This window comes from Plecotus auritus (assembly GCF_963455305.1).
Source record: "Plecotus auritus genome assembly, chromosome: 2".
NCBI lineage: Eukaryota > Metazoa > Chordata > Mammalia > Chiroptera > Vespertilionidae > Plecotus > Plecotus auritus.
This window is the reverse complement of record NC_137771.1, coordinates 93256770-93279921: the sequence shown is the minus strand read 5'-3', so window position 1 is coordinate 93279921 and position 23152 is coordinate 93256770. Positions and strand designations below refer to the sequence as shown.

The 23152-nt window shown below is 43.9% G+C and overlaps 1 protein-coding gene across 2 annotated transcripts in view; it reads left to right on the top strand.

Moving 5' to 3' along the window:
• Positions 1–4564: 4564 nt before the first annotated feature.
• Positions 4565–23152, top strand: part of LY86 (lymphocyte antigen 86) — a 65800-nt gene continuing 47212 nt past the window's right edge. The window contains exon 1 of one of the 2 annotated variants that reach the window (XM_080654798.1): positions 4565–4734. In XM_080654798.1, coding sequence (XP_080510924.1) covers positions 4608–4734 — 127 coding nt within the window. In that variant the 5' untranslated portion in view covers positions 4565–4607. The remainder of the gene's footprint in view (positions 4735–23152) is intronic. The other variant, XM_080654799.1, reaches the window with a different exon arrangement.

Genomic DNA, 23152 nt, shown 5'->3' with positions numbered 1-23152 from the left:
TGATGAACTACCAGTCTGGGGCAAATTAAAAGCGAGGGGAAGTTAGTGTATACAGACATACAACAGGAAGCTGAAAGTACCAGTATTTTAGAAACCTCTGTTCAATTTTTTATGGGAAAACCAAGCAATATTTCAAGAAGTGAAGTCTCTTTTCTTTTACTAAATACGTTTACTCAACAAATGTGTTGATTGTCTTCTCCCACTAGAAAGTTAGCTCTGGGAATAGGCTCCTTGCTTTGCTGGACTCCTGGTGCCTGGAATTGTACCTGGAATGTTGGAATGCTTAATAAATATCTGCCAAATAAATGAGTGAATTAATCTGAAGCAGGAAAGAGGTGAAATTTTTCTTCTTTTTTGTAGAAAGCAGACTGTTTCTACACTTTTCTCTTTTCTTTGCCTTGCTCTCTGCAGCAAAGTCTAGTCCATCCAGCTTCCTCATGTAGAGCAGCTTCCCCCTTACCCTTTTATGTAGTTGGACTCTTGCCCTCAGAATCTCACTTTTTATTCATAAAGTCTCTTCTTAAACATGAGTTTTCCTCTTAAGAAGATTTTTAGTGACAACCATCCTGATAATAACGTTTTTACCTTTCAAGAAAATATAGACACCATACCCAAGCAAAACTCGATGAAAGGAGAGCAACTTGAGACATAGAGGAAGAGGATTATTAAAAGAAGTAGAAGTCTGAACGAGACCAGAACAGCCCAGCTTCTGTAAGGTCCTGGAAGTCAGGCTCAGAGACTGAAAGTATATTCGGTTGTCATTTACATGTATAAGATCATTTTCAAAAATAAATATCATGAACTCATTCTAATTTTATTCTATGGTTAGGGAGCAGGACATTATCAATAAACTCTTTTGAACTCTACGACACTTCTAGTTGAAGCACTCCTCAAGCCGGTATGGATTGATGGAACTAGTGAGCCATACTGATGATTTCTGTCAAATCCTGCTTTTCAGGATGCCAAACTCCTTCCAGAAAGTTGCTCACTCATTACTCTTGGGTGTGTTATGTGTTTTACAAAATGTTGTGCATCATATAGCAAAAGAACATCCTATCTAATAAAAGAGAAACGTGCAAATTGACCATACCTCTGCTACACCCACAAGCCACACCCACAAGCCAATCAGGAGCGAGTATGCAAATTAACCCAACCAAGATGGCAGTTAATTTGCATATCCAGGCACAGAGCGAAGACTGAAGACAGTGTAGAAGGAAGCCAAGCGCTGTGGAGAAGCAAGCAAGCGGGGCGGGGGAGAAGGGAGGGAAGCAGGCGGGGCGGGGGAGAAGGGAGGGAAGCAGACCACCACAGGAAGCCCTATTGCAGGAATCTTCCTGCAACGGGCCTCTAGTCCTATCTAACAAAAGAGTAATATGCAAATTGACCATCACACCAACACACAAGATGGCTGCCCCCATGTGGTCAAAGATGACTGCCCTCATGTGGACACAAGATGGCTGCCACAAGATGGCCTGCAGGGGAGGGCAGTTGTGGGAAGTTAGGGGTGACCAGGCCAGCAGAAGAGGGCAGTTGGGGGAGATCAGGGCAGCAAGGGAGGGCAGTTGGGGGGGATCCAGGCCTACAGGGGAGGGCAGTTGGGGGGGACCCAGGCCTGCAGGGGAGAGCAGTTGGGGGGACCAGGCCTGCAGGGGAGGGCAGTTGGGGGAGACCAAGTCAGCAGGGGAGGGCAGTTGGGGGGGACCATGACTGCAGGGGAGGGTAGTTGGGGGGGGCAAGGCCTGCAGGGGAGGAGAGTTGTGGGCAACCAGGCCTGCAGGGGAGGGCAGTTGGGGGGAGCAGGCTTGCAGGGGAGAGCAGTTCGGGGGGACCAGGCTTGCAGTGGAGGGCAGTTGGGGGGGGGGAACCAGGCCTGCAGTGGAGGACAGTTGGGGGAGACCCAGGCCTGCAGGGGAAGGCTGTTTGGTGGGGGGACCAGGCCTGCAGGGGAGGGCAGTTGGTGGGGAGCAGGCCGGCAGGGGAGAGCAGTTGTAGGCAATCAGACAAGCTGGGAGGGCAGTTAGGGGTGACCAGGCTGGCAGAGGAGGGCAGTTGGGGGGGACCAGGACTGCAGGGGAGAGCAGTTGGGGGTACCAGGCCTGCAGGGGAGGGCAGTTGTGGGTGATCAGGCCAGCAGGGAGGACAGTTAGGGGTGACCGGGCCAGCAGAGGAGGGCAGTTGGGGGAGACCAGGCCAGCAGAGGAGGGTTGTTGCGGGGGACAAGGCCTGCAGGGGAGGACAGTTCGGGGGGACCCAGACCTGCAGGGGAGGGCAGTTGGGAGCCAGCAGTCCTGGATTGTGAGAGGGATGTCCAACCGCCCGTTTAGGCCTGATCCCACTGGGCGGTTGGACATCCCTCAAGGGGTCCCAGATTGGAGAGGGTGCAGGCTGGGCTGAGGGACACCACCCCTGCCCCCGTGTACAAATTTCATGCACCAGGCCTCTAGTGTTGTTAACAAGAGGATTTTTAAAATTGTACACTCTTCAAGAGAACAAATTCCATAATCTAGGGCAAAATTCTCGAACTGTGGCCCTAGCCCAGCAGCATCAGCAGCATCTAGGAACTTGTTAGAAATGCAGGTTATTGGGCCCCACCCCAGACCTCTAAGTGGGGCCCACACTCTGTGTGTTAATAAGCCATCCAGCTGATGCTGATTCCCACTCGCCCCACCCCCTGGTCTGAGAACCACATCTGTAGCATCACCACGCCTCCAGAGCCTCTCAATGGATGGTCCCTTTTGAACATTGCTGTATGCCAATGCTATCTCTGAATCATGATTCTTTTCATTGCCAGGTCCTTTGATTCACAAAATATCTGTGGTCCGGTCCTCAGATGCCCTGATCTCCTTACTAGTAGCTGCTCACAGCTCTCTGCCAGCCTGCGTGCTCCCTGCTCTGCACCCCTAGGCCAGTCTGCTGGTGTATTGGTCGTGCCGTGCTCTGCAGGGTGGAAGGGCTTCACCTTGATTGCTCTCCTCACTCACTGCCTTTAGAGACCTCAAAGGTCCCCAGGGAAAGCTGCCATGGCCTTGTCCTGGAACTACCAGAGCTTAAACACTCCCCTGGGCCCACAACTCTAAACATTGAGCTTCTGGCTCTCACCTGAGCTCTTGTTCACAGCACAGCTGACCTCTGTTCACACAGACAACGCGGTGCTAATTTGCCTCCTCTTAGAGCAACTCACCCTCCTCTTCTTCGGGCCTCAACTTTCACCCTGAGTTTTTATGCGTCAGAGAGCTTATTACAACACAGAGTGCTGGCTGGGCCCCACCCAGAGGTTCTGATTCAGTTGGTCTTGCATGTAGCCCAAGAATTTTCATTTGTAATAAGCTCATGGTTTAAGTTGACGCTATTGCCCAGGAACCATACTTTGAGAACCACTTTTGAAAGCAAATACTACTGTACTTATTTGCAGATGATACCTTAAAAAAAAAAATCAATCCAGACCTGCCCCAAATGACTAGTCTCTGATGTCTCCCCCAAAAATGTAAAGGATTCATCAACTAGGTCAATTTATTTGTCTTTATTGGCAAACATTGCACTTCAAAAAAAAAGTTTTGAGGTGACTTTAATTCTTATTTAGCCGTCGGCAGAAATTGTCAGTTTCACCTACTGTGCTTAGTGAAATGCTTTTTCTCCCAGGGGAAATAGTGTTCTCTGTTGCTCCTAAAATCTTCTGGCATTGGCTGTTGGCTCTGACTCCAGTTCTCTCCAGTGAAGGTACAGTTGGGTGGGGGTGGGAATCAGTGTTCAGAAACCTTGCTGTCTGGAATCAGGGCAACAGTGCTGGGATAGGGAGACAGAATCTTGGCTTTGAAAAGAAAGTGAGACATGACTTTAACAATCCCGCCAATGACCAAAATAGTTAGACTCCCACTCTTAAAAGGGAGGCCCTCACTTCCCCATCTTCCCCTACCCCATCCACCAAGCTGAACCAGAAGTAGCCCACAGCTCACTTCTCAGGGCGACTCCCTCCCCATCGTGTTCAGAGACCACATTTGCAGCTCCCAGAAAAAGGCTCCGTGCTAGCAGCTGCACAAATCGCTGCTGACATCCTCATCCAGAGAGTGGAGCTGAAACCAGAGAGAAAAATGCCAGTAGGGCAAAAGCCTCATTCCAGATCCCCAATGTCCGATGCTGCCTGCCAGTGCCAGCCAGGTCCAGGGTCCACAGCCCGCATGGGATGCCTGCAGGGACCTAGGGGCCTGCTGATGGAAAGCACAAGGTGGCCTGTGGCTTACCTTTCCTGAGTTCACAGCTCCACCTGGGGTGGGGACTCTTAGGAGGGATGTTTTGCGGAGACCTGAGGCATAAGGCCACACATCACTTCCTAGTTTCTCTCGGTGAAAGCAGAAAGTCAACATCCAACCTACCCCCCACCCAGACTAGCTTCACTCTGATTCAAGTGCCAGAGGTCCTGGGGGAACAGTATTCAAATGCCTCTGCTAACGGCCTGTGCTTCTCACAGTGGTTCCCCAGGAGCATAAAATATGAGAAGTGAAACTGAACATGTCACCCTTTTAATGAGGGGAGAGGAAGAACCACCCCGAAGGCCCTTCTTATTGGGCCTGTTATTTTTCTGTTGGTCACACACAGGCCTTGCCTGCACCATGAAGGGTTTCACTGCTGCCTTCCTCATCTGGACCCTGATTTCTCCCAGTGGTGGTGGCACCCCAACCTGGCCCACACACACAGCCTGCAAGGACTCGAGCTTGGAAGTGCTCTACCAGAGTTGTGGTAAGGTCTTTAACTATCCATTTGTGGCTCAGTGGTTGAGTATCCACCCATGAACCAAGAGGTCACAGTCTGCTTCCTGGTCAGGGCCCATGCCTGGGTTGTGGGCTCAGTCCTCAGTGTGGGGCATGTAGGAGGCACCAGTGTGGGGCATGCAGGAGGCAACATAGAGATATTTCTATTTCTCTATCTCTCTCCCTTTCTCTCTAAAATTAATAAAACTATATTTAAGATAAATAAATAAATATCCATTTGTGTTTTAGGCAAAATTAAGGCCCACAAAAGTGGGCTGCTGTAGCACTTAGTTGGGGTGGGTAAAGAGTGAGAGAATTAGTGGCCGAACACTTTCTCCACTTGCAGCAGGTCTGCAAGGGCCGTTTGGAGTCCTTAGGAGAAGGAAGGGTGGGGGTAGGAAAGAGCCTGAATAGAGTGACAAAGAGAACAAGAAAAAGACACCGAGAATCTAAGTATAGAATCCACTAATCCCACAGAGCCTGAAAAGGAACCCAATGACCAATGAGTGTACAAGTCATGAAACCTCGCCTCTTCAAAATTAGAAAAAGATGCTTCCAATCCCCCGCCCCTCCCTCAAATTGTACCCTTGGATAGTTTGTTTAGTTTGCAAGTTGAGTGAAAAGATCACTTAGGCTAAAAAGGAGAGTTCTGTCCTTCTCGTAACACTTCCAGAGCTCCTGCTGCAGTAGCATCACTCATTAATTAGGCAAAAACTTACCTTGCAGTATTAATGCCTGGGTTTTCTTTAGTGCTGCACATGGTAGAAGTGAATGAACCCTGGTGGTTACCCCAACAGGGCAAACAGATAAACCAACAGAGATTGCAATTAATGAACAGAATGCAGGAAATGGCAATAATCAGTGTCTGAGTCAACCCTTTGGGGTTTACATTAGTCTATTAGGGCTGTCATAACAGAACACCCTGGATGTGGTGGCTGAAACAAAAAAAATTGTTTGGTTCCTCCTGCGGCCTCTCTCCTGGGCTTGTAGAGGCTATCTTCTCCCTGTGTCTTCGCCTGGCCTTTCCTTTATGCCCACACAGTCCTAGTGTCTCTCCCTTCTTATAAGGACACCAGTCCTATTGGATTAGGGTCCACTCATATAAGCTCATTTAAGCTTAACCACCTCTTTAAAGGTCCTGTCTCCAAATGCAATCTTATTCTAAAGTACTGATAGCTAGGCTTCAAGGTATGAATTGGGGGAGGGACACAATTCAGTCCATTCAGGGGGCCTGAGTGGGGAGAAATGAGCCTGGCCTCAGGATCATATCTTGAATGAAGATTAGAGGGATGGGCTCATGAAAGGGCATGACATATGAAATATGACACTTTGGAGAGAGACTGTGGGCAAACTGTTGTTTGGATTGAAGGAGGGGGAAGGAGATCTTGCTAAGCATCTAAGTTGGCTGTACTATACGCTGGGGAGTAGCGGAGATGTTATGAGCAGATAGCCTATCCCTGTAGCTGCCACCCAAGGAGATAACTGTCTAGACCTCTCTGAGGCAGCGCCGACTTAACTTTATTCCTTTAAAAGAAGGAACATGGAACATTAAAGTGTAAAAATTTTTTTTAATGTAAGAGAGAATGAAATGCTGATGCTGGTGTATTGATCTCATTACTCTTGCTCTTCCCGTGGGAATGGGATGCTTTCTGCTGGCATCTATTCATTTTAGGTGCAGGATGACAAGAAAGACTTGAAATGAATGGACTGCTCAGGACTCATTTTCCCAATTCATCCTCCCATAAAAGTTGCCATGGCTGGTCCAGCTCCCTGACCAGCCTTCAGCTTACAGCTAAGCTTGGTACAGCCTTTCAAGTTGTTGCCAGGAGAGGCAAGAGGGGCAGATGAATCAGGGAAAGAACAGGAGCATAGCATTTGCCCACCTGGGGATAATGCCTCCCTCTGCTCCAGGGATCAGTGAATGTGGACACAAGCCCTGATCTGGGCACTCAGAAAAAAAGAAATGGAGGAGATGCTATTCTTGTACAAGAATAGTGGGGGTCAAACAATTAAATAACAGAGTAAGTGTTCTGTATTAAGGGTTGGAATAGATGCACGTGTCGCGCACCAGAGGACATGGTAGTTGGAGAGGTGATGTTGGGGAATCTCTGGGGCAGGGTCACCAAGCTTGAATTCAACCTTAAAGAAAGATACAAATAGTAACTGTAGCATCTCATGTTCATGAAAGATTTATATGTGCCAGGCATCAGGCCAAGTGCTTCCTATGTGTTATTTTACAGAAGTGCTAACTGAGGGTTAGAGATGTCAGGTAATTGTCCAAGGTCATGCAAACAACAATATCAGAATTATATCCCTGGTGGCATGGAGAAAGTGTTGAGTAAATATTTATGCAATTAATCAGTTGATCTGAGGCCTTTCTGACTCCATAGCCTTTGCTCTTAATGTCCTGCTGTCTATTGTTCTGTCTGACACCAAATGGAATAGAGGTAGGGAAGGAGGGAATGGCATGTGTGAAGGACAGACATGTGACCAGGCACAGAGTTCAGAACTCTGAGGAAGGGCTGGAACAAGAGGGGATGAGAGATGAGGTGGGCAATGGGGTCAGAACCTGAGTATGATGGTTAATTTTATGCGTCAACTTGTTGGGCAAGGAAATGCCCAGATAGGTGGCTAAACATTATTTCTAGGGGTGTCTGTGATGGTGTTTCCAGAAGATATTAGCATTAAAATAAGTGGACTGAGTAAAGCAGGTCACCCTCATCAGTGAGGATGGGTATCTTCCAACCTGTTGAGGGCCTGGGTAGAACAAAAAGGCAGAAGAAGGGAGAACTCACTCCACCTGACTGCTGAGCTGGGCTGTACCTCCTGCTTGCAGCTCCCCTGGTTCACAGGCCTTCACACTACACCACCAGCTCTCTTGGGTCTCCAGCTCCCAGCCAGCAGATCATGGGACTTCTCAGCCTCCATAGTCATGGGAGCCGGTACCTCATAATAAATCTCCTTCTGGAATACATATGTATTATATATAATATACCTCATATATAACATGTATACATTACAGATGTAATTCCATCGGTAATGTTTCTCTGGAGAACCCTGACAAATACACCAGGAGATCCAGACAAAGTTGGGCTGCATCCCTCTGGCAATGAGGAGAATGCATTTTGGAAAGATCCCTCAGGTAATAGGTAGGAGCATGGGAATTAGATTGAAAGTTGTTTAGGGCTAGATGCAGAGTTTGTAGCCTAAAGAATCAATAATTTAGGAAAGAAACTATAGGAGTTTGAACCAGCATCATTTTAAGAGCTTTAATGTCAGAGGGAATCTTTGATTCACTTGGTGTCAACAGAAAGGGAAGCAGAGTCCTGGGAGCTTCTCAAGAGACGGGCCCTGCTTCATGTCTCCATAGCCATTGAGCTGTCAGAGACCAACGGGCTGCACACCCCTTCCCAGATAGAGACGGTTTCCTTTCAGATTCTGGATTCACAGTGGGGCAGACGCCCACCCTCCCCCCAGCCTCCATCCCCAAGGCCTTCACATGGATAACACAGCGCAAAGGCTACATGTGTGATGCCCTGCCCAGCCCTGGTGTTTAGGGGCTTTAAGAATTCTAATATGTATGTGAATGTGGGAGGGTCAGCTGACAAAACAAAGGATCCATTGTTTTCTGGGTTTACTGTTTCATTCTTTCCATTCTCTTTTTATTTTATAATTTTAGTGGGAATGGGAAATCTTAGGCTACAAACTGTTTTGAATAATACAAAAATCCTTGAGAAGAAAGAACCTCATAAGCACTCACTGGACTCTGAACACTGAGCAGGAAATGAGCAAACCTATCTGAAAAAACAAAAGTCCTGCTCTATCCAACTGTTAGCGCTACGGTAAAGAAAAGAGCAACAGTCTTTACGAAAGCAAAGGGGGAACAAAAGCTGTCAGGAGCCTTTCTCTGGTTAAATCATAAGACAATTTGCAGGCCTAGAAAAAGCCCACGCACATGCCACAAATGTCCACCAGTGTGTTTATACACTGCCTCTATCACACATGCAGTAGATTACAAAAGTACAAGATGGGAAGATGAACTGCCAGTGAGAGAAGCAGGATAAGGAGAGAGAAAACAAAGTAAATAATAATGCCAAGGTGGTTAGGATAGGCACAACAGATGAGGCAGTATAAGGGATAAGATCTTGGGGTCTGGAGTCAGCAAATCTCATTCCAACCCTTAGGCAATATTCTTTAAGTCACCTGTTCTTGAATGTACAAAAGGTGTATGAGTTTCCTGTAGCTGCTGTAACAATGGTGACTTAAAATGACATACATTTTATTCTTTTAGAATTCTGGAGGTCAGAAGTCCAAAGTCAGTTTCCCTCGGTCAAGGCCACACTGTCTTTGGGAGAATGTCTTTCCTTGTCTTTTCCAGCTTCCTTAACTGCGTGCTTTGCATTTCTTGGCTCACAGCCTCTTCTTCCATCTTCAAAGCCAACAAAATAGCATCTCTCTTCAGCTATCACATTGCTTTCTTCTGTGTCAAATCTCCCTCTGCCTCCCTCTTATGAGGGCACTTGTGATTAGGATAATCTCACTCCCTGAGGATCCTTAGTTTAATCATAATTGCTAACTCTCTTTTGCCAGATAAGGTAACATTCAAGGGAGAACATGGATGTCTTTGGAAGCCATTCATCATCCCTCTACAAAAGGGATAATAAATTAATCTACCTCTCAGGGCTGTGGGAGGATTAAGTGCAAAGGACTGCATGAAAAAGTGCTTAGCATATACTGCATGCTCAGTAAATCTTTGCTGCTCATGACTTATAAGATACTTTATAGTCACCAGAGGTATTTGACTATAAGCTCTCTTGAAACCAAATCAAACAAGGACATTGCAATATTTGCAAGGTAAAGCCAGTTTTTAAGGAGATGTCCAGCTTTTTCTGCTACCTGGATGTGTTATGAGACAAAGTTCTCCTTGGAGAGATGGCATCCTGGACAGCATCTCAATTAGAGGCGCCACAGTGACTCACATTTATTGTTCCTTGCGGTGTCCCTCAGTGTGGACCAAGGGCTCATTACTAAAACGCAACTCAGGACCGATTTTGCAATGGGCCACAGTGGAGCCTCGCACATACGCAGCACTTGCAGGTCTGGGTTACTCAAAGAAACAGCCTGTAGGACTAGCTGAGCTGCATGTGCCCCAGGCAAATCAGCCATAAATACCATTATTGCTGTCATTGTTGTTGCTGTTGTAGGAAGTGGGTCTGTGATCCAGCTCCAGCATAGTCAACTTTCAATGGAAACAGTTACTGAATTTCCCCAGGGCAAACAGAATGTAAGGAGGAGGGAAGAGTAAGAACAAAGAACTGTGTAAGTGAACCAGCATCATGGTGGAAACCCAGGAGCCTCAACTAGACAGGGGGAGGTGGACACAACTAGAAAAGGCCTCAGGCCATTGTTTTAAATGGCCTATTGGGAGACAATAAGACCTAGGCAACGTATGAGGAAATTATTAACCCCATGGTACTTAGCCAATGAGGAACTGGAGGAGGGACTCTCACACTTTGGGGATAAATAGGCTGTGATTGCTACTCCATGTGTGCCTGTGCAACTGGACACCCACTCTGGAGAACGTATTAAAAGTCTCATTTTCGCCATACTTCTGTCTCTGAGTTTGTTATTTGAATTCAGACAGGTGAGCATTTCTCACACTGTTATGTGATTCTTGATAAGGATTGGAGAGTAGAGATCTAGGTGGCATTTTCTGTAAGAGCCTTGAGTGTAGATCTCAATGTTGTCATTTAACATGCTTTGACATCAACCAGGCAGAGTGAGGGGTCATAAAAAGTAAGGGACCTGTGACACATGTCTAAATGACTTCCTGTCCTCCCTTTAATCTCTCTGACACTCACAGTAACCTGGCCTTTTAAGAGGCTCCTGGGAGTTGTGTAGGGCATGTGTCAGCAAATGAAGCCCTCAGGCCAAATCCCAACTACTGCCTGTTTTTGTTTGGCCCAAATGGTTTTCTACAAATGGTTTTCACATTTTGAAATAGCTAAATATTTCAAAAAAGAAATAGTCTTTGTAGCATGTGAAAACTATATGAAATTCAAATGTCTGTGTCCATAAACATGTCACACTCATTCATTCATGGATTGTCTTTGACTGCCATTGTGCTACAATGGCATAGTTGAGAAGTGTGACTATTCCTTGGTCAAGATTAGGAAGAAATCTCTCAAGCTCTTCACCAGATCTGAGTCTCAAGTTCTAGGTCTCCTGGATGAGTCTAGCCATAGAGAGGCTGCATGGTCAAGGTAACTTGACATCTAAATCACCAGGATTGCAAGGAATTTATAGGATGCCCTTGAAAGGATCATCATTGCCATAAAAATCTCCTGCTTCTGCATAACATTTTCCAGTTTACAAAGTTCTTCCATTTATAAAGTGCCATTCTATCCTTATTAACAGCCCCAAGAGGTATGTAGGATGTTTATCTCCATTTCCCAGGTAGAGAAGCTGAAGCACATACTATTAACCACCTTAATTAAGTAACATACCTGAGCCATGATACAAACCTGAGGGTCTAATCCATGCCCAGTGCCTTAAAGCTGGATTGTGGAATTAGAATAGTGAACAACTCATGCCATTTGATCCCAGAAACACAGGATGGGGACAGAGAGAAGGCACAGCTCAAAAACTAAGTATTTGGGTGAAGAGATAAAACACAAGTATTTTGTGGACTAGAAAAGGAAGGAGGAGGAAAAGGAGAAGGAGAAGGAGGAAGAGAGGAGGGGAAGAGAAGATTTATCCTCTGATTTAAGGATTGCCCCATCCCCTCCAGCCTCCCCTCTCTGCACACACTCAGAACTTGGCCATTTTGGCTCTTCCCAGCATGCATCAGGCCTACAGCAGCCACAGAGGAGAAGCACTCACATCTATATTTTTCAGCCATGTGTACCAAGTCCCCTTTTGCTGCAACGGTGTCTGGAAATAACATCTCCCAAATTAAAATGACATCTACCATTTTCTTATCAGTAACAGCATATTTTTCAATCAGAGCCCTCCTGTGTATGCTTATTCCACAGGAAGCCCTATGTCCCCCACACCTGACAGCAGTTTCCTCTGTGGAGAGGTTGGTGAATGGGGAGGGGAGCACAGCAGGAGCCCTATCTCTGGCAGTAAGTTGAGGTCTGTGGGTGGTTCCTAGGGGGCCTGGCCAGCCACCTGGGAGATTCTAGGGTCAGGAAACCATGGTATCCGGTCACATGTTTCAACTTTGTAACAAACACCCACTCTCCTCTCCTTGAAGGTAAACAGTCTTGTCCATATCTGCCTGAATAGGTTTTGTGCATTGCAGAAGTTCGCTGCAGGGCAGGTACTTTCTTTGACCTCCAGAAAGTCCTTAATTACAAAGTCAAAGTCAGGTCATGTGCACCTGGATAACCCCTCAAGAGAGTCAAACAGGACAATTAATCAGACTTTAAGAGTGCAAAGCAATGCTGGCAACATTTCCTCCAAAATAAAGGGTAAGCGGCAAATGGCCTAGCTGCATAGCAGAATGAACAGGCATGTTGATAAAATGTTCATAGGAAAATTTCTTCAAAGCTGCCCTGGGAGGAAAAGGAGAGAGAAAAAAAACACCTGTTTTTCTCAAACCTAATAATTCCTAAGTAAATGAGCATAAGACAAACCCAAAAGAAGCAACAACATTGAAAAATAGTAGTAATAATGGAAAACATCACTGGCCAAGTAGTCCTTTAGCAGTACTTTAAAATATTGCACACAGAAAGCATTTCTCTCTTAGTTTATTTTTCAAGACTAATAGGGATATAAATAAAGTACAATGAAAGGCAAGTAGACAGATAGTCAAAGAAACAAAGATGCAATCCCAAAGGGTTAACCTTGGGTGGGTGTGCAGTATTAAACAATGCGCTGCTTTGAGCAGACTGAGGCCTTTTGGCCCACATGTAAAGACAGGAAGTTGACATGCAAATATGTGTGTGTGTGTGTGTGTGTGTGTGTGTTGTGTGTGCATTTTAACATTGAGATGCAGATTTTTATAAATGGGAACAGGAAAATGTTCAGGCGGAACAGAAGTTGGAAGAGAACAAAGCTTGTAGGTATGTTTCTGCTACCAAGCCACTGGGTTCCTCCCTGCTAATTCTCCATCTTTAAAAAGAGATGCTGGGTAACTTATGAATAGGGACCTAAAGAGGATTAAAAGCTGAGAGTCTGGTATTCTAAGAGGCCTCTTCTGTGCAGACAGAAAATGTCTCCCCAGGTCTTTCCATCCTCAGTCCAAATTCCGATGGACAACTTTGCTCCTGTTTTGGAGGAGGATCTTTGGAGAGGAGGAAATGGGGGAGGGCTGTCCTCCAGCTCTGCAGCTATTTTTGTAGAAACTATGACACAGAAAACACATTTCCAAAGCAGCTGCCAGTGTGAAGACCTGGGCGTGGCTTTGCACTCAGGCAGCAGAAGGGGAAGAGTGGGGGGAGCAAAGCAAATTTTTTTCTTCATGCCAGGAAAGGCACAGGTGAGAGCCCTTCCCAGCCCCAGATGTGCAGCTGGAGCACCTGGCAGAGCCTGCAAGCACCAGGCTCCAGGTGACAAAGGGTGACTTGCCCAGGAACTCTGTGCCATCTGGGTTGGTGTTTGGTCCTTTTCTTTGATTCCTTGTAAAGTGCTATCCCAGGCCCCTGACCCAGTAGCTTTGTTCTGGGATCCCAGAGAAGCCACGTGGGCATCAGAAGATGTACTCTGGGCTTACCTGGGAACAACTATGTGCATATCTATCTGGGTGCAGCCAACAGGGGATTCATGTGCAGTGGGCAATGCAGGGTCAGCTTCCTTGTGTGGGATCCAGGAAGGCATCAGCGTCCCTTTCTGAGAGTCCATGCCAGTGCCCTTCTAGTGTCTCTCTGCCTTCAGGACAGGGTGAGTGGAAACCACCCAATGGCTAGGAGGAGAAACAAAAGGTTCCTAGTCCAGAAAGGGCTGCCTTCAAGCACAGTTTGTACTTGAAGATTCCTTCTCACAGGCTGCCTGTTTAGCCAAAGTGCTGCCAGTGGGCTCCCTTATTTGAAGCCTCACATCTCCCCTTGATGGCCTGGTAGGAACTGCACCAGCTCCATCAAGAAATCTAGAACCTGGTGTCCAGGTTCCCACTGCCCGTCAGCCAGCAGGCTCCTTCCCCATAGCTGGGAACTTGTTTATTCAAAGGGCTCCTGTATATGGTCAATGTAGTCTTCCTCTACTGTATTAAAAATGTGCCTTCGTGCCCTTAACGGTTTGGCTCAGTGGATAGAGTGTTGGCCTGTGGACTGAAGGGTCCCGGGTTCAATTCCGGTTAAGGGCATGTACCTGGGTTGCAGGCACATCCCCAGTGGGAGGTGTGCAGGAGGCAGCTGATCGATGTTTCTCTCTCATCGATGTTTCTAACTATCTATCCTCTCCCTTTCCTCTCTGTAAGAAATCAATAAAATATATTTTTTAAAAAAATGTGCCTTCACACAATTAAACTACTTGCATAATTAATAAATGAAAACTGTAAATTAAATTTATTGCCAACATACATACATTGGTCACGAATTTATTAACACAATTTTAAGCCTTTAATCTAATACAGCAGATTGCCTTAAATGCTTAAAAGCAGGCAAAGCACGCACAAATTATCACAATGATTATTCTGTTTATTACTTGTTTCTTAAACTTAGTTTCTAAATATTAATAACATGGGTTTACATTTACTTCTTTATCATCTTTACATTGATATTTGTTTTTTCCTGTATTCTAATGTTCCTGGGGTTATAGTAACACTTAGTTCTGTATTTCCTAGGTGTCTCGTGTGCTCTAGACCAGTGGTAAAGACTGTCACCTCAGACCAGCTGAGGGCCCAGGTTTTGCCTGACCAATCAATTGATTCTGGGCTTGGTTAGTCAGCAAGCTCTCTTTACATAAACTAGACCTTTTACACCTTGAAGACCTTGTAAGTCCCTTCCTTTCAAAAGTTCCCTGTAACATGGTGCTTTTTCTTCAAATGATTGCATTTTGCTGGGTCACTGTGAGGTTCCTCATTGTCCTGGCATTATTACCCATCAACTTGGTCTGTCAGCAGGAAACTTATGTCTGCCATGGTAAAGTCCAAGGTATAATTAGAGGAGTTATTTAGAGGAGTTGATAAACTTTGCCTGCACAGTTGAGATCGATCTATACAACATTTAGCTGACTCATCATCTTAGGACACTCTTTCTACTTGTATATCCTATGTCAGTGGTCGGCAAACAGAGGCTCACGAGCCACATGCGGCTCTTTGGCCCCTTGAGTGTGGCTCTTCCACAAAATACCACGTGCAAGCGCACACGTACAGTGCAATTGAAACTTCCTGGCCCATGCACAGAAGTCGGTTTTCAGCTCTCAAAAGAAATTTCAATCATTGTACTGTTGATATTTGGCTCTGTTGACTAATGAGTTTGCCGACCACTGTCCTATGTGATCACTGGTGCTGATTTGACTCTTGTCCAGCATTTTATCCAATTTTTATGTGAGACCACCTGAGCTGATCAGTCCTTCTGGTCTAGTTTTTTCTGGCTCATTCACAACTCTTTGTACTCACTCCTTCCTACTTACAAAGTTAGAGAAAACCACGTAGTTCTCTCTGGTCTCTCCATAGGAGTGGAAAACTCTAAATCTCCAAATAACTAAGCACAAGGCCTCATGCTCCTCTAGTGCTTAGGATGTGACCCAACTTCCTTCCTGTCATTGTTCAGGCTGATTACCCAGAAACACTTGCTAAATAATTATTAAAAACAGAACCGGAGAGATGAGATCTTCAAGAGCCCCAAACAACAGTGTGGCTTTCTTCCTATTCCCAGCCACTGCCTGGCATGGCTAATGCCATCTGCTCCAAGCAAAAGGAGAGGGAAGTCCCCAGTGGTCTCTCCCGCCCTCCCCGCTCTGACCCAGAGATAAGCATAACAGGCTACACTAGCACTGGCTTGCAGTCTTTTTACAAAGCTGTGGCCAGTGTAGACAGTCACAGTTCACGTGGCTGAGTAGCTGCACATGGAGGAGACGGGGAAATGTTCCAGGGCAGGGCGAGGTTGCTGGAGCCACTCTTGGGAACAACCTTATGCTTTGTAAGACTAAAAGATCAGTTTCTGACAGTCAGTCTGTGGCCACCTATTGTGGTAATGGATGCTATTTGGTTCCGGGGTAGGGGCTATTACATAACCATCTATTTCTTTACAATCCTAGCATTTGCAGACACGTAGGGAGAGTCAACATCCTGCCAGTCCCAGCCCATAGTTTCAGGGCAGACGGAGGACCTCTTATAGAATTGGGAAATGTTCTTGCCAAATAGAACCTCAGGGCTCCAATCCAGGCATCTCCTTGTTCAGAAGAAACTGAGCCACCAGGCTAGATGGCACAGAACTTGATAGGACCCTCCCAGCAGCTCTGCTTCCTCTCTCAGCACAAAGGCCATGAAGTGAGCTCACCAGTTTCAGGTTAAAGATACCATGTCCACCAGAACCAGGCCTCTTCCCCACACCCACATCCCCCAAGTGCACAGGATCCTCTTTCTATGCAGCCCTTCTCTTAAGGCGATCTGCCCACATCCCTTCTTGCCCAGACCCTATGAAACAAGAGCCTTTGTATATGCAGAAGCTCTGTGAGGGCTCATTGATAACATTGAGATGACCATGCCAAAACCGGTTTGGCTCAATGGATAGAGCATCAGCCTGCGGACTGAATGGTCCCAGGTTCGATTCCGGTCAAGGGCACGTAACTAGGTTGCGGGCACATCCCCAGTAAGAGGTGTGCAAGAGGCAGCTGGTCGATGTTTCTCTCTCATCGATGTTTCTAACTCTCTATCCCTCTTCCTTCCTCTCTGTAAAAAATCAATAAAATATATTTTTTTAAAAAATTGAGATGACCAACAGTTCCATAAATGTACCATCATTGTAGATTTTACATAGAAATGACAGTTTCATAGAGTAGTAAATACAAGAGCTTGTTTGGATAAGAGCTGCTTTCTTCTGTGGTATGAGCCTCAGTTAGGATTCTAACAATGTTTAGAAAACTAATAACCATGACAGACAACAGCTGGCGAAAGTATGACAGGTGACTCGGGCCCCTAAAACCCCAAAGATTGATGCCAGCAACCTGCTTCTCCTGGTCTTTTCTCCATGTGTAAAAAAAGCTTGTTCAGGACAACCAACTTGAGCCATCAGGCAAATGCCCAAATCCTTCCACCCTCTCCTCCCCCTGCACTGGGGTCAGCTGGCTGGGTCTGGGCTCTAGATGGAGGCTATTCCAAAGGTAAGTACTAGGAGCCTCAACTCTCCAGAAACCCGAGTTCAGTGTGACCTACATGAGCTGCTTGAAATCCAAGTGGAGTGGAAAGTCAGCACTAAGATTATTTTTCCAGAACAATAGCTTTTCTACCTCATACTTGCTTTGGTTTTAACTAAATTAAAGTGCAATTCTTGTGTGTGTACATTAAAAAAATAAAAACAACCTGAGGAGAAACTTGCCCATGGCTCTTGGTTTATTTGAACCAGTGGTGAAGCAGAGCACAGGCTTGCTTGTTGGTATCAAGTGTCCTAACAAAAATGTGTCTGAGGTTTTAGAGCAGTGATTCCCAACATAGGGCACAATTTGATTTTTAAGGGGGACAATTTGAGAATGAGTTATTAACAGTGAATTTTTTTGCATTTCTTATGGGTCTAGGGGCCTCATATACAGTATATAAATATATATTGTGACTTATTTATGCATTTCAGTTCTCTATTATATGTTTTGAAACTTTATTTGTTATTTTTTCATGTCACTTCATATTATTATTTTTTAAACAATTTCTTAGTGATTTCTTCCTCAGTACTTCAACTGTCCTTTCGTTCTTTTATTTTTCCCTTTCATTGATGCTATGTTCTTTAGAAGCTTGTTTAGACCAAGTTGATGGCCTTTGAGGCTTCCTGGACATGAATAGGGGTTTACTGTTTGAATAATAAGAATTATATGTCACGGGGAGGCCATCAGGATTTTAGAGATGCTTAGGTGGGGCATGGCCAAAAAAAGTTGGGAACCGCTGTTTTAGAGCGAATAACCAAAATCATGAGCAGCAGGCTCCCATGCAAACACTGCCTGCTCTCAGGGACTCAGCAGTGCTGCCTTTTTGGAGTGTGGACCTTCAGAGTTCTAGAAAGCAGGACAGGAGGACAAGCAAGAGAGAGAAGTCCTCAGTTACTTCCTGCAAAACTTGTCATCTCCCTACATCTCATCCATTCTGGAAGATGCAGAGCGGGGGTAAAAAACAAAACAAAACTCAAATGCTACCTTGGCTGATGTGGCTTAAGTGGTTGAACATTTTAAGCTACCCAGAGGTCACCAGTTTAATTCCTAGTCAGGGCACATGCCCAAGTTGCAGGCTCAATCCCTAGTATGGGGCATGCAGGAGGTAGCCGATTGGTGTTTCTTTCTCTCTTTCTCTCTCCTTTCCTCTCTCTTTAAAATCAATAAAAACATATGTATATTTTTTAAACCCTCAAATACCCTCCTGGAAAAGGCAAATTATGAATGAAGTGAATCAGTTGTAATATACAATAGAAAGTGAGAGAGACAACAGCACTTGCCTCATCTCAGGAAGAAACTGTTCTTCATCCCCATCTGATATTCATGAGAACTCGTGGGACCTTTGATGTCTAATCTTCTAATTTTTTAAAAATGAAACTAGAGTTTCTAATCCAGACACACAACTTCCTAATTTATAAATATGGCAACAAGTCTAAGTATTATTAAAGATTATGAAGGCTAGCAAAATATATCTGAAAGCTAAAAGCATCCCATAGGCTAGCAGTTTGCAGCCTTTTTCACCACTCAAAGCATCTCTAAGAAACCACGTTACGTTTCAGTTTTACCATCACTATCCTCTGTATCAAAGTGATGTCCCCACATGAATCCCCAAGCATGCCAAATTATAATATTTAGGTATCCACTTATTCAATGTAGAATATCCTTACTGGCCCAACAATCAAATACTCAGGTATGTTCACTCCATGCTATTTCCATCTCACCCAAACACCTGAAATTGCTAATTAGATTTTGTGCCAATTTTGACCAAACTTATTGGAGGGCTTTTTGCCACTTACAAATACCATTAAAATGTACATTTCTAAAAGATATCAAGAAAGCAGGAAGCCTAGAGTATAAATACTCAAGATGAAACTATTTCTTAGAATTTAAGATGATTCTACATTTAACACCATATAGTCAATACCCACTATAAATTAGAGGAATTTGGTTTAAATATTAAGTTTAGAGTTTCTTCAGAAATGGTCCCTGACACGAGAATTGAATATAAATGTATTTGAGAAAGGATCCTAAGAAACATTAACATGGAGTGAAGAAGTGAGACAAGGAAGTAAAGGAAACCAATCCAGGTAACCAATATGGGCAACTGGGGTTTGGTCCTTCTGGGGACCTCTGGGAGAACCCGTGAAACATAAGTTAGAGTGGTCAAGTTCTGAAGGGAGAAGAAACTGGAGTATTGTTCTACCAACTCTTATTGGTTGTAGTTGTTCCTAGAGAGGCTAACTCCTAGCACTTTGGCTTGACTGTGATGGAGGTAAGCTCTCTTCCACACCCAGAGAAAGCCCTCAGGCAGCCATAGGTGTTCGAAAGAAGAAGGCTTTGAAGAGAATGAATGGCTTTCTGCAGTGTCCTTGTGCATTTGAATCTCTGATATACACTAAAGCTCCCTTAAATAGGATACTGACAAAAGACAGACCAAGATAGCCCACCAAAAATGGTCTATGCTTCAATTGAAGATGTATGGAGTGGGCAATCTCCTGGTCTACATGTGAAAACTGTCTTGCTATGAGATATCTGAAAAGAATGGGTAAAGTGTGACACAAATCTTTTAAAATGCTTAGCTGAGCTTGCAAGAAAGGATGGTTTCCCGGAGCCAAAACAAAGTGAAAGCCCAAAACAGAGGAAAGCCAGCACTGAAACTGTTGTGTGCCCGCAGTAAAGGTGTGTCTTCGTGAACCATGACTTAGGCTTCAGTGGCTGTGTGGGAGCCTGGCAAAGGTGTCTTATGCTGTGCAAGATGGGAAATGGATTCCTCCATGAACCTCAGACCTTCAAAGAGCTACATCTACAATAAAAACAAATGAATAAGAAAAATATATACTATTCCAAAAAGTAGAAGATAAGAACACTTATTTAACTCTACCTGGCCTCTAGAGAAAATAAATCTTCCCTGAGAACTAGTAACTCCAGATCTGATATCACATAGGTTTGGAATCCAAATGTATATTGCCTTCACGATCCGGAAAAGTCCAACCCTAAGAATTAGGTTAAAGTGGGTTTTGATTAGGAACACCTGGGGAATATTGGCATAAGGAAATATGTCATCTGAAGGGCACACACTCTCAATTCACAGGATTTCTGAAGATTGAGCTGCTAATCCAAAATTTAAAAATATAAGGAAATAAACTGTCAGGACGAAGAGTCAGAAGAAAAAATAAACCAAAATCATATCCCTATATATTTAAGATTTAGAAAATATAACATTCAGAATATAAAATAAAAAAAAAGTATATTTGGCCCTGGCTGAGTGGTTCAGTCAGTTGTACTGTCCTCCTGGACATCAGAAGGTTTGATTCCCAGTCAGGGGCACATAGGGGAGGCAACCAATCAATGTTTCTCTCTCTCTCTTCTCTCTCTCTTTCACTCTCTCTCTTTTCTCTCTTTCTAAAAACAAACAAACAAAAAAACATATCCTTAGATGAGGATTTAAAAAATTATCATTTGTTTAAAGAAATAAAAGAGGGACTCTGTAACATAAACAAGGAAAAATGTGTCAAAAATATCAGAAAAGATTGACAAAAGAATAATATAGAAGCCTTAAAATAAAATATTAGCCCTAGCTGGTTTGGCTCAGTGGATAGAGCATTGCCTGAGAACTGAAAGGTCCCAGGTTCAATTTCAGTCAAGGGCACATGCCTGGGTTGGGGCTCAATCCCAATGGGGGACTTGCAGGAGACAGCCGATCCATGATTCTCTCTCATGATGGATGTTTCTATTTCTCTCTCCCTCTTCCTTCCTCTCTGAAATCAATAAAAATATATTTAAAAATAAAATAAAATCTTTAATTGTTGAAATAAAAAATTAATTGTTAGTTTAAAACACAGATTTTAAAATAGCTGAAGAGAGAACTAATGAACTAGATGAAAGGTCTAGATACTCAAAATGTATCACATAAAAATAAAGAGACAGAAAATATGTTCTATAGCTTAAGAACATAATAGATAAAATGGAAAGTAATATATATATATATATATATATATATATATATGAAAAACAAAACAAGAAAAAAACCCCACACACAACTGGTATAAGTGGCAAGAAAAATTACCTACTATGAAAGTATATTTTGACTAATAGCAGATTTCCAAATAGCAATAGCAGAGAAAATAACAATTAACCTAGACTTCTATATATAGCTAATTGTTATTCAGTAACAAAAACAAAGAATTTTTTGAACAAACAAAATCTATAGTTTGCCACCAAAAGACTCCCAGAAAAGAAACTTTCTAAGGGATATCTCAGAAAGAACAAAATGATCCCAGAAGTTAGTTCTGAGATGCACGATAGAATGGTGAGCAAAGAATCAGGAAATTTTAATAAGGAGTGAATGTTAGGATGTGAATAATGTCTAATCTGAAACAGGAATATTTTGTCTTCTATTGTTGCACAACAAATTACTCTAATGCCCAGCAGCTTAACACAGAAAACATTATTATCTCACGGTTTTTCTCTGGGCAGGAATTTGGGCATGGCTTAATTGGATCCCTGTGCTATAGGGTCTCTCACTTGCCAATCACTGTGTTGTCTGGACTACCACCCTCTCAAGGCTTGACTGGGAGAAGATCTGCTTCCAAACTCATGTGTGTATGTGGCCATAGGCAGGCCCCGGAAGGTCCACTCCAAGCTCCCTCATATGGCTGTTAGCAGGGTTCAAGTCCTCAGTGGCTATTGGCTAGAGACATCAGTTTTTTGCCACCTGGGCCTCTCCATGGTGCTATTCACAACATACCATCCCTGCTTCTCCAGAGTGAGGGCTCTGAAAAGAGTAAGAGAGGGCCAGAAAGACAGAGGACACCAATTGTTGTAGCCTAATCTCAGAAGCAACATCACAACACATTTGCCATGTTCTACTACTGCTTAGAAGCAAGTCACTGGGTAACTCAAGGGGAAAGATGTGCACAACACTGTGAATTAGGAGGAGGGGTCATTGGGGGCCCAATTGGAGGCGGCCCACCAGAGGTCACAACACAGCACAAAACCATCTCTATTATAAAAACCCCTTGGTCGTGATGCTGTCGGGCTGTAACGACCAAGGACTGGTCACCAGGAGGCTGAGTGCGCAGGCACTGGCAGGGACTTGATGCCGGCACGGGTGGGTGGGGCCACACGATTTTGTGCGCTGGGCTTCTAGTAGGGTAATAATAGCAATGCAAGAGGGTGGTGATGGAGTAAAAAGCATTCTGATGTCCTTGTATTTTTCAGGGAGAGAGTAAGATAATATTCTGTTTTACAAGATGAAAAGTTCTAGAGGTCTGTTGCACAGCAATGTGAATATACATAACACTACTGCACCGCACACTTAAAAGTGATTAAGGTGATAGATTTAATGTCATGTGCTTTTTACCACAATAAAAAAAAATAAATGCCAAGAAAAAAGTTTTTTAAAAAGATAATGTTTAACTTTAAGCTTTGTTAAGTAAAACATGCATGTTAAAATTTCAAGGGTAACTATTAAAAACTAGTAAATAGTATATAACTTTCAAACTAGTAAAAAAGAAAAATTTAAAAACACTCCAATCAATCCCAAAGAATGCTGGAAAGGAGAGAGAAAGAAACATAGAAAAATCTGGCATAAAAGAAAGAAAACTCAAATATATATGAAAAATAATTACAAATATATTAGAAGTCCTAATAAATATAAATTGATTGAAGTAATCTGATTAAAAACGAATGCCAGATTGAATTCTAAAAATACGTTCTCTGTGCTCTTTACAGAAATGCTCCTAAAATATACATCTACATTGACCATCACATTTATTGGTGATCACTAAAAGCAATCCCTTTAAAACTAAGAATGAGACAAGAATGTCCATCATCACCCGTCTATTCAACATTGTACCAAAGACCCTAGCCAGCATAGTAAGTCAAGAAAAATTAAATGCTTAAGAATTTGAAAGGAGAAAACAAAAACATTATTATATGCATACAGTATGATTGTCTATACAGAAAGACCTAATCTAAAAATTATTTGAATTAATGAGAGAGTTGCATTAACAACTTATTTTGGGACCAATTTATGACATTATTTCAGGAGATAGCACAAGTAGCTTTGGTTAATTTGGTTTCATGGTTATAGAGTATACTAG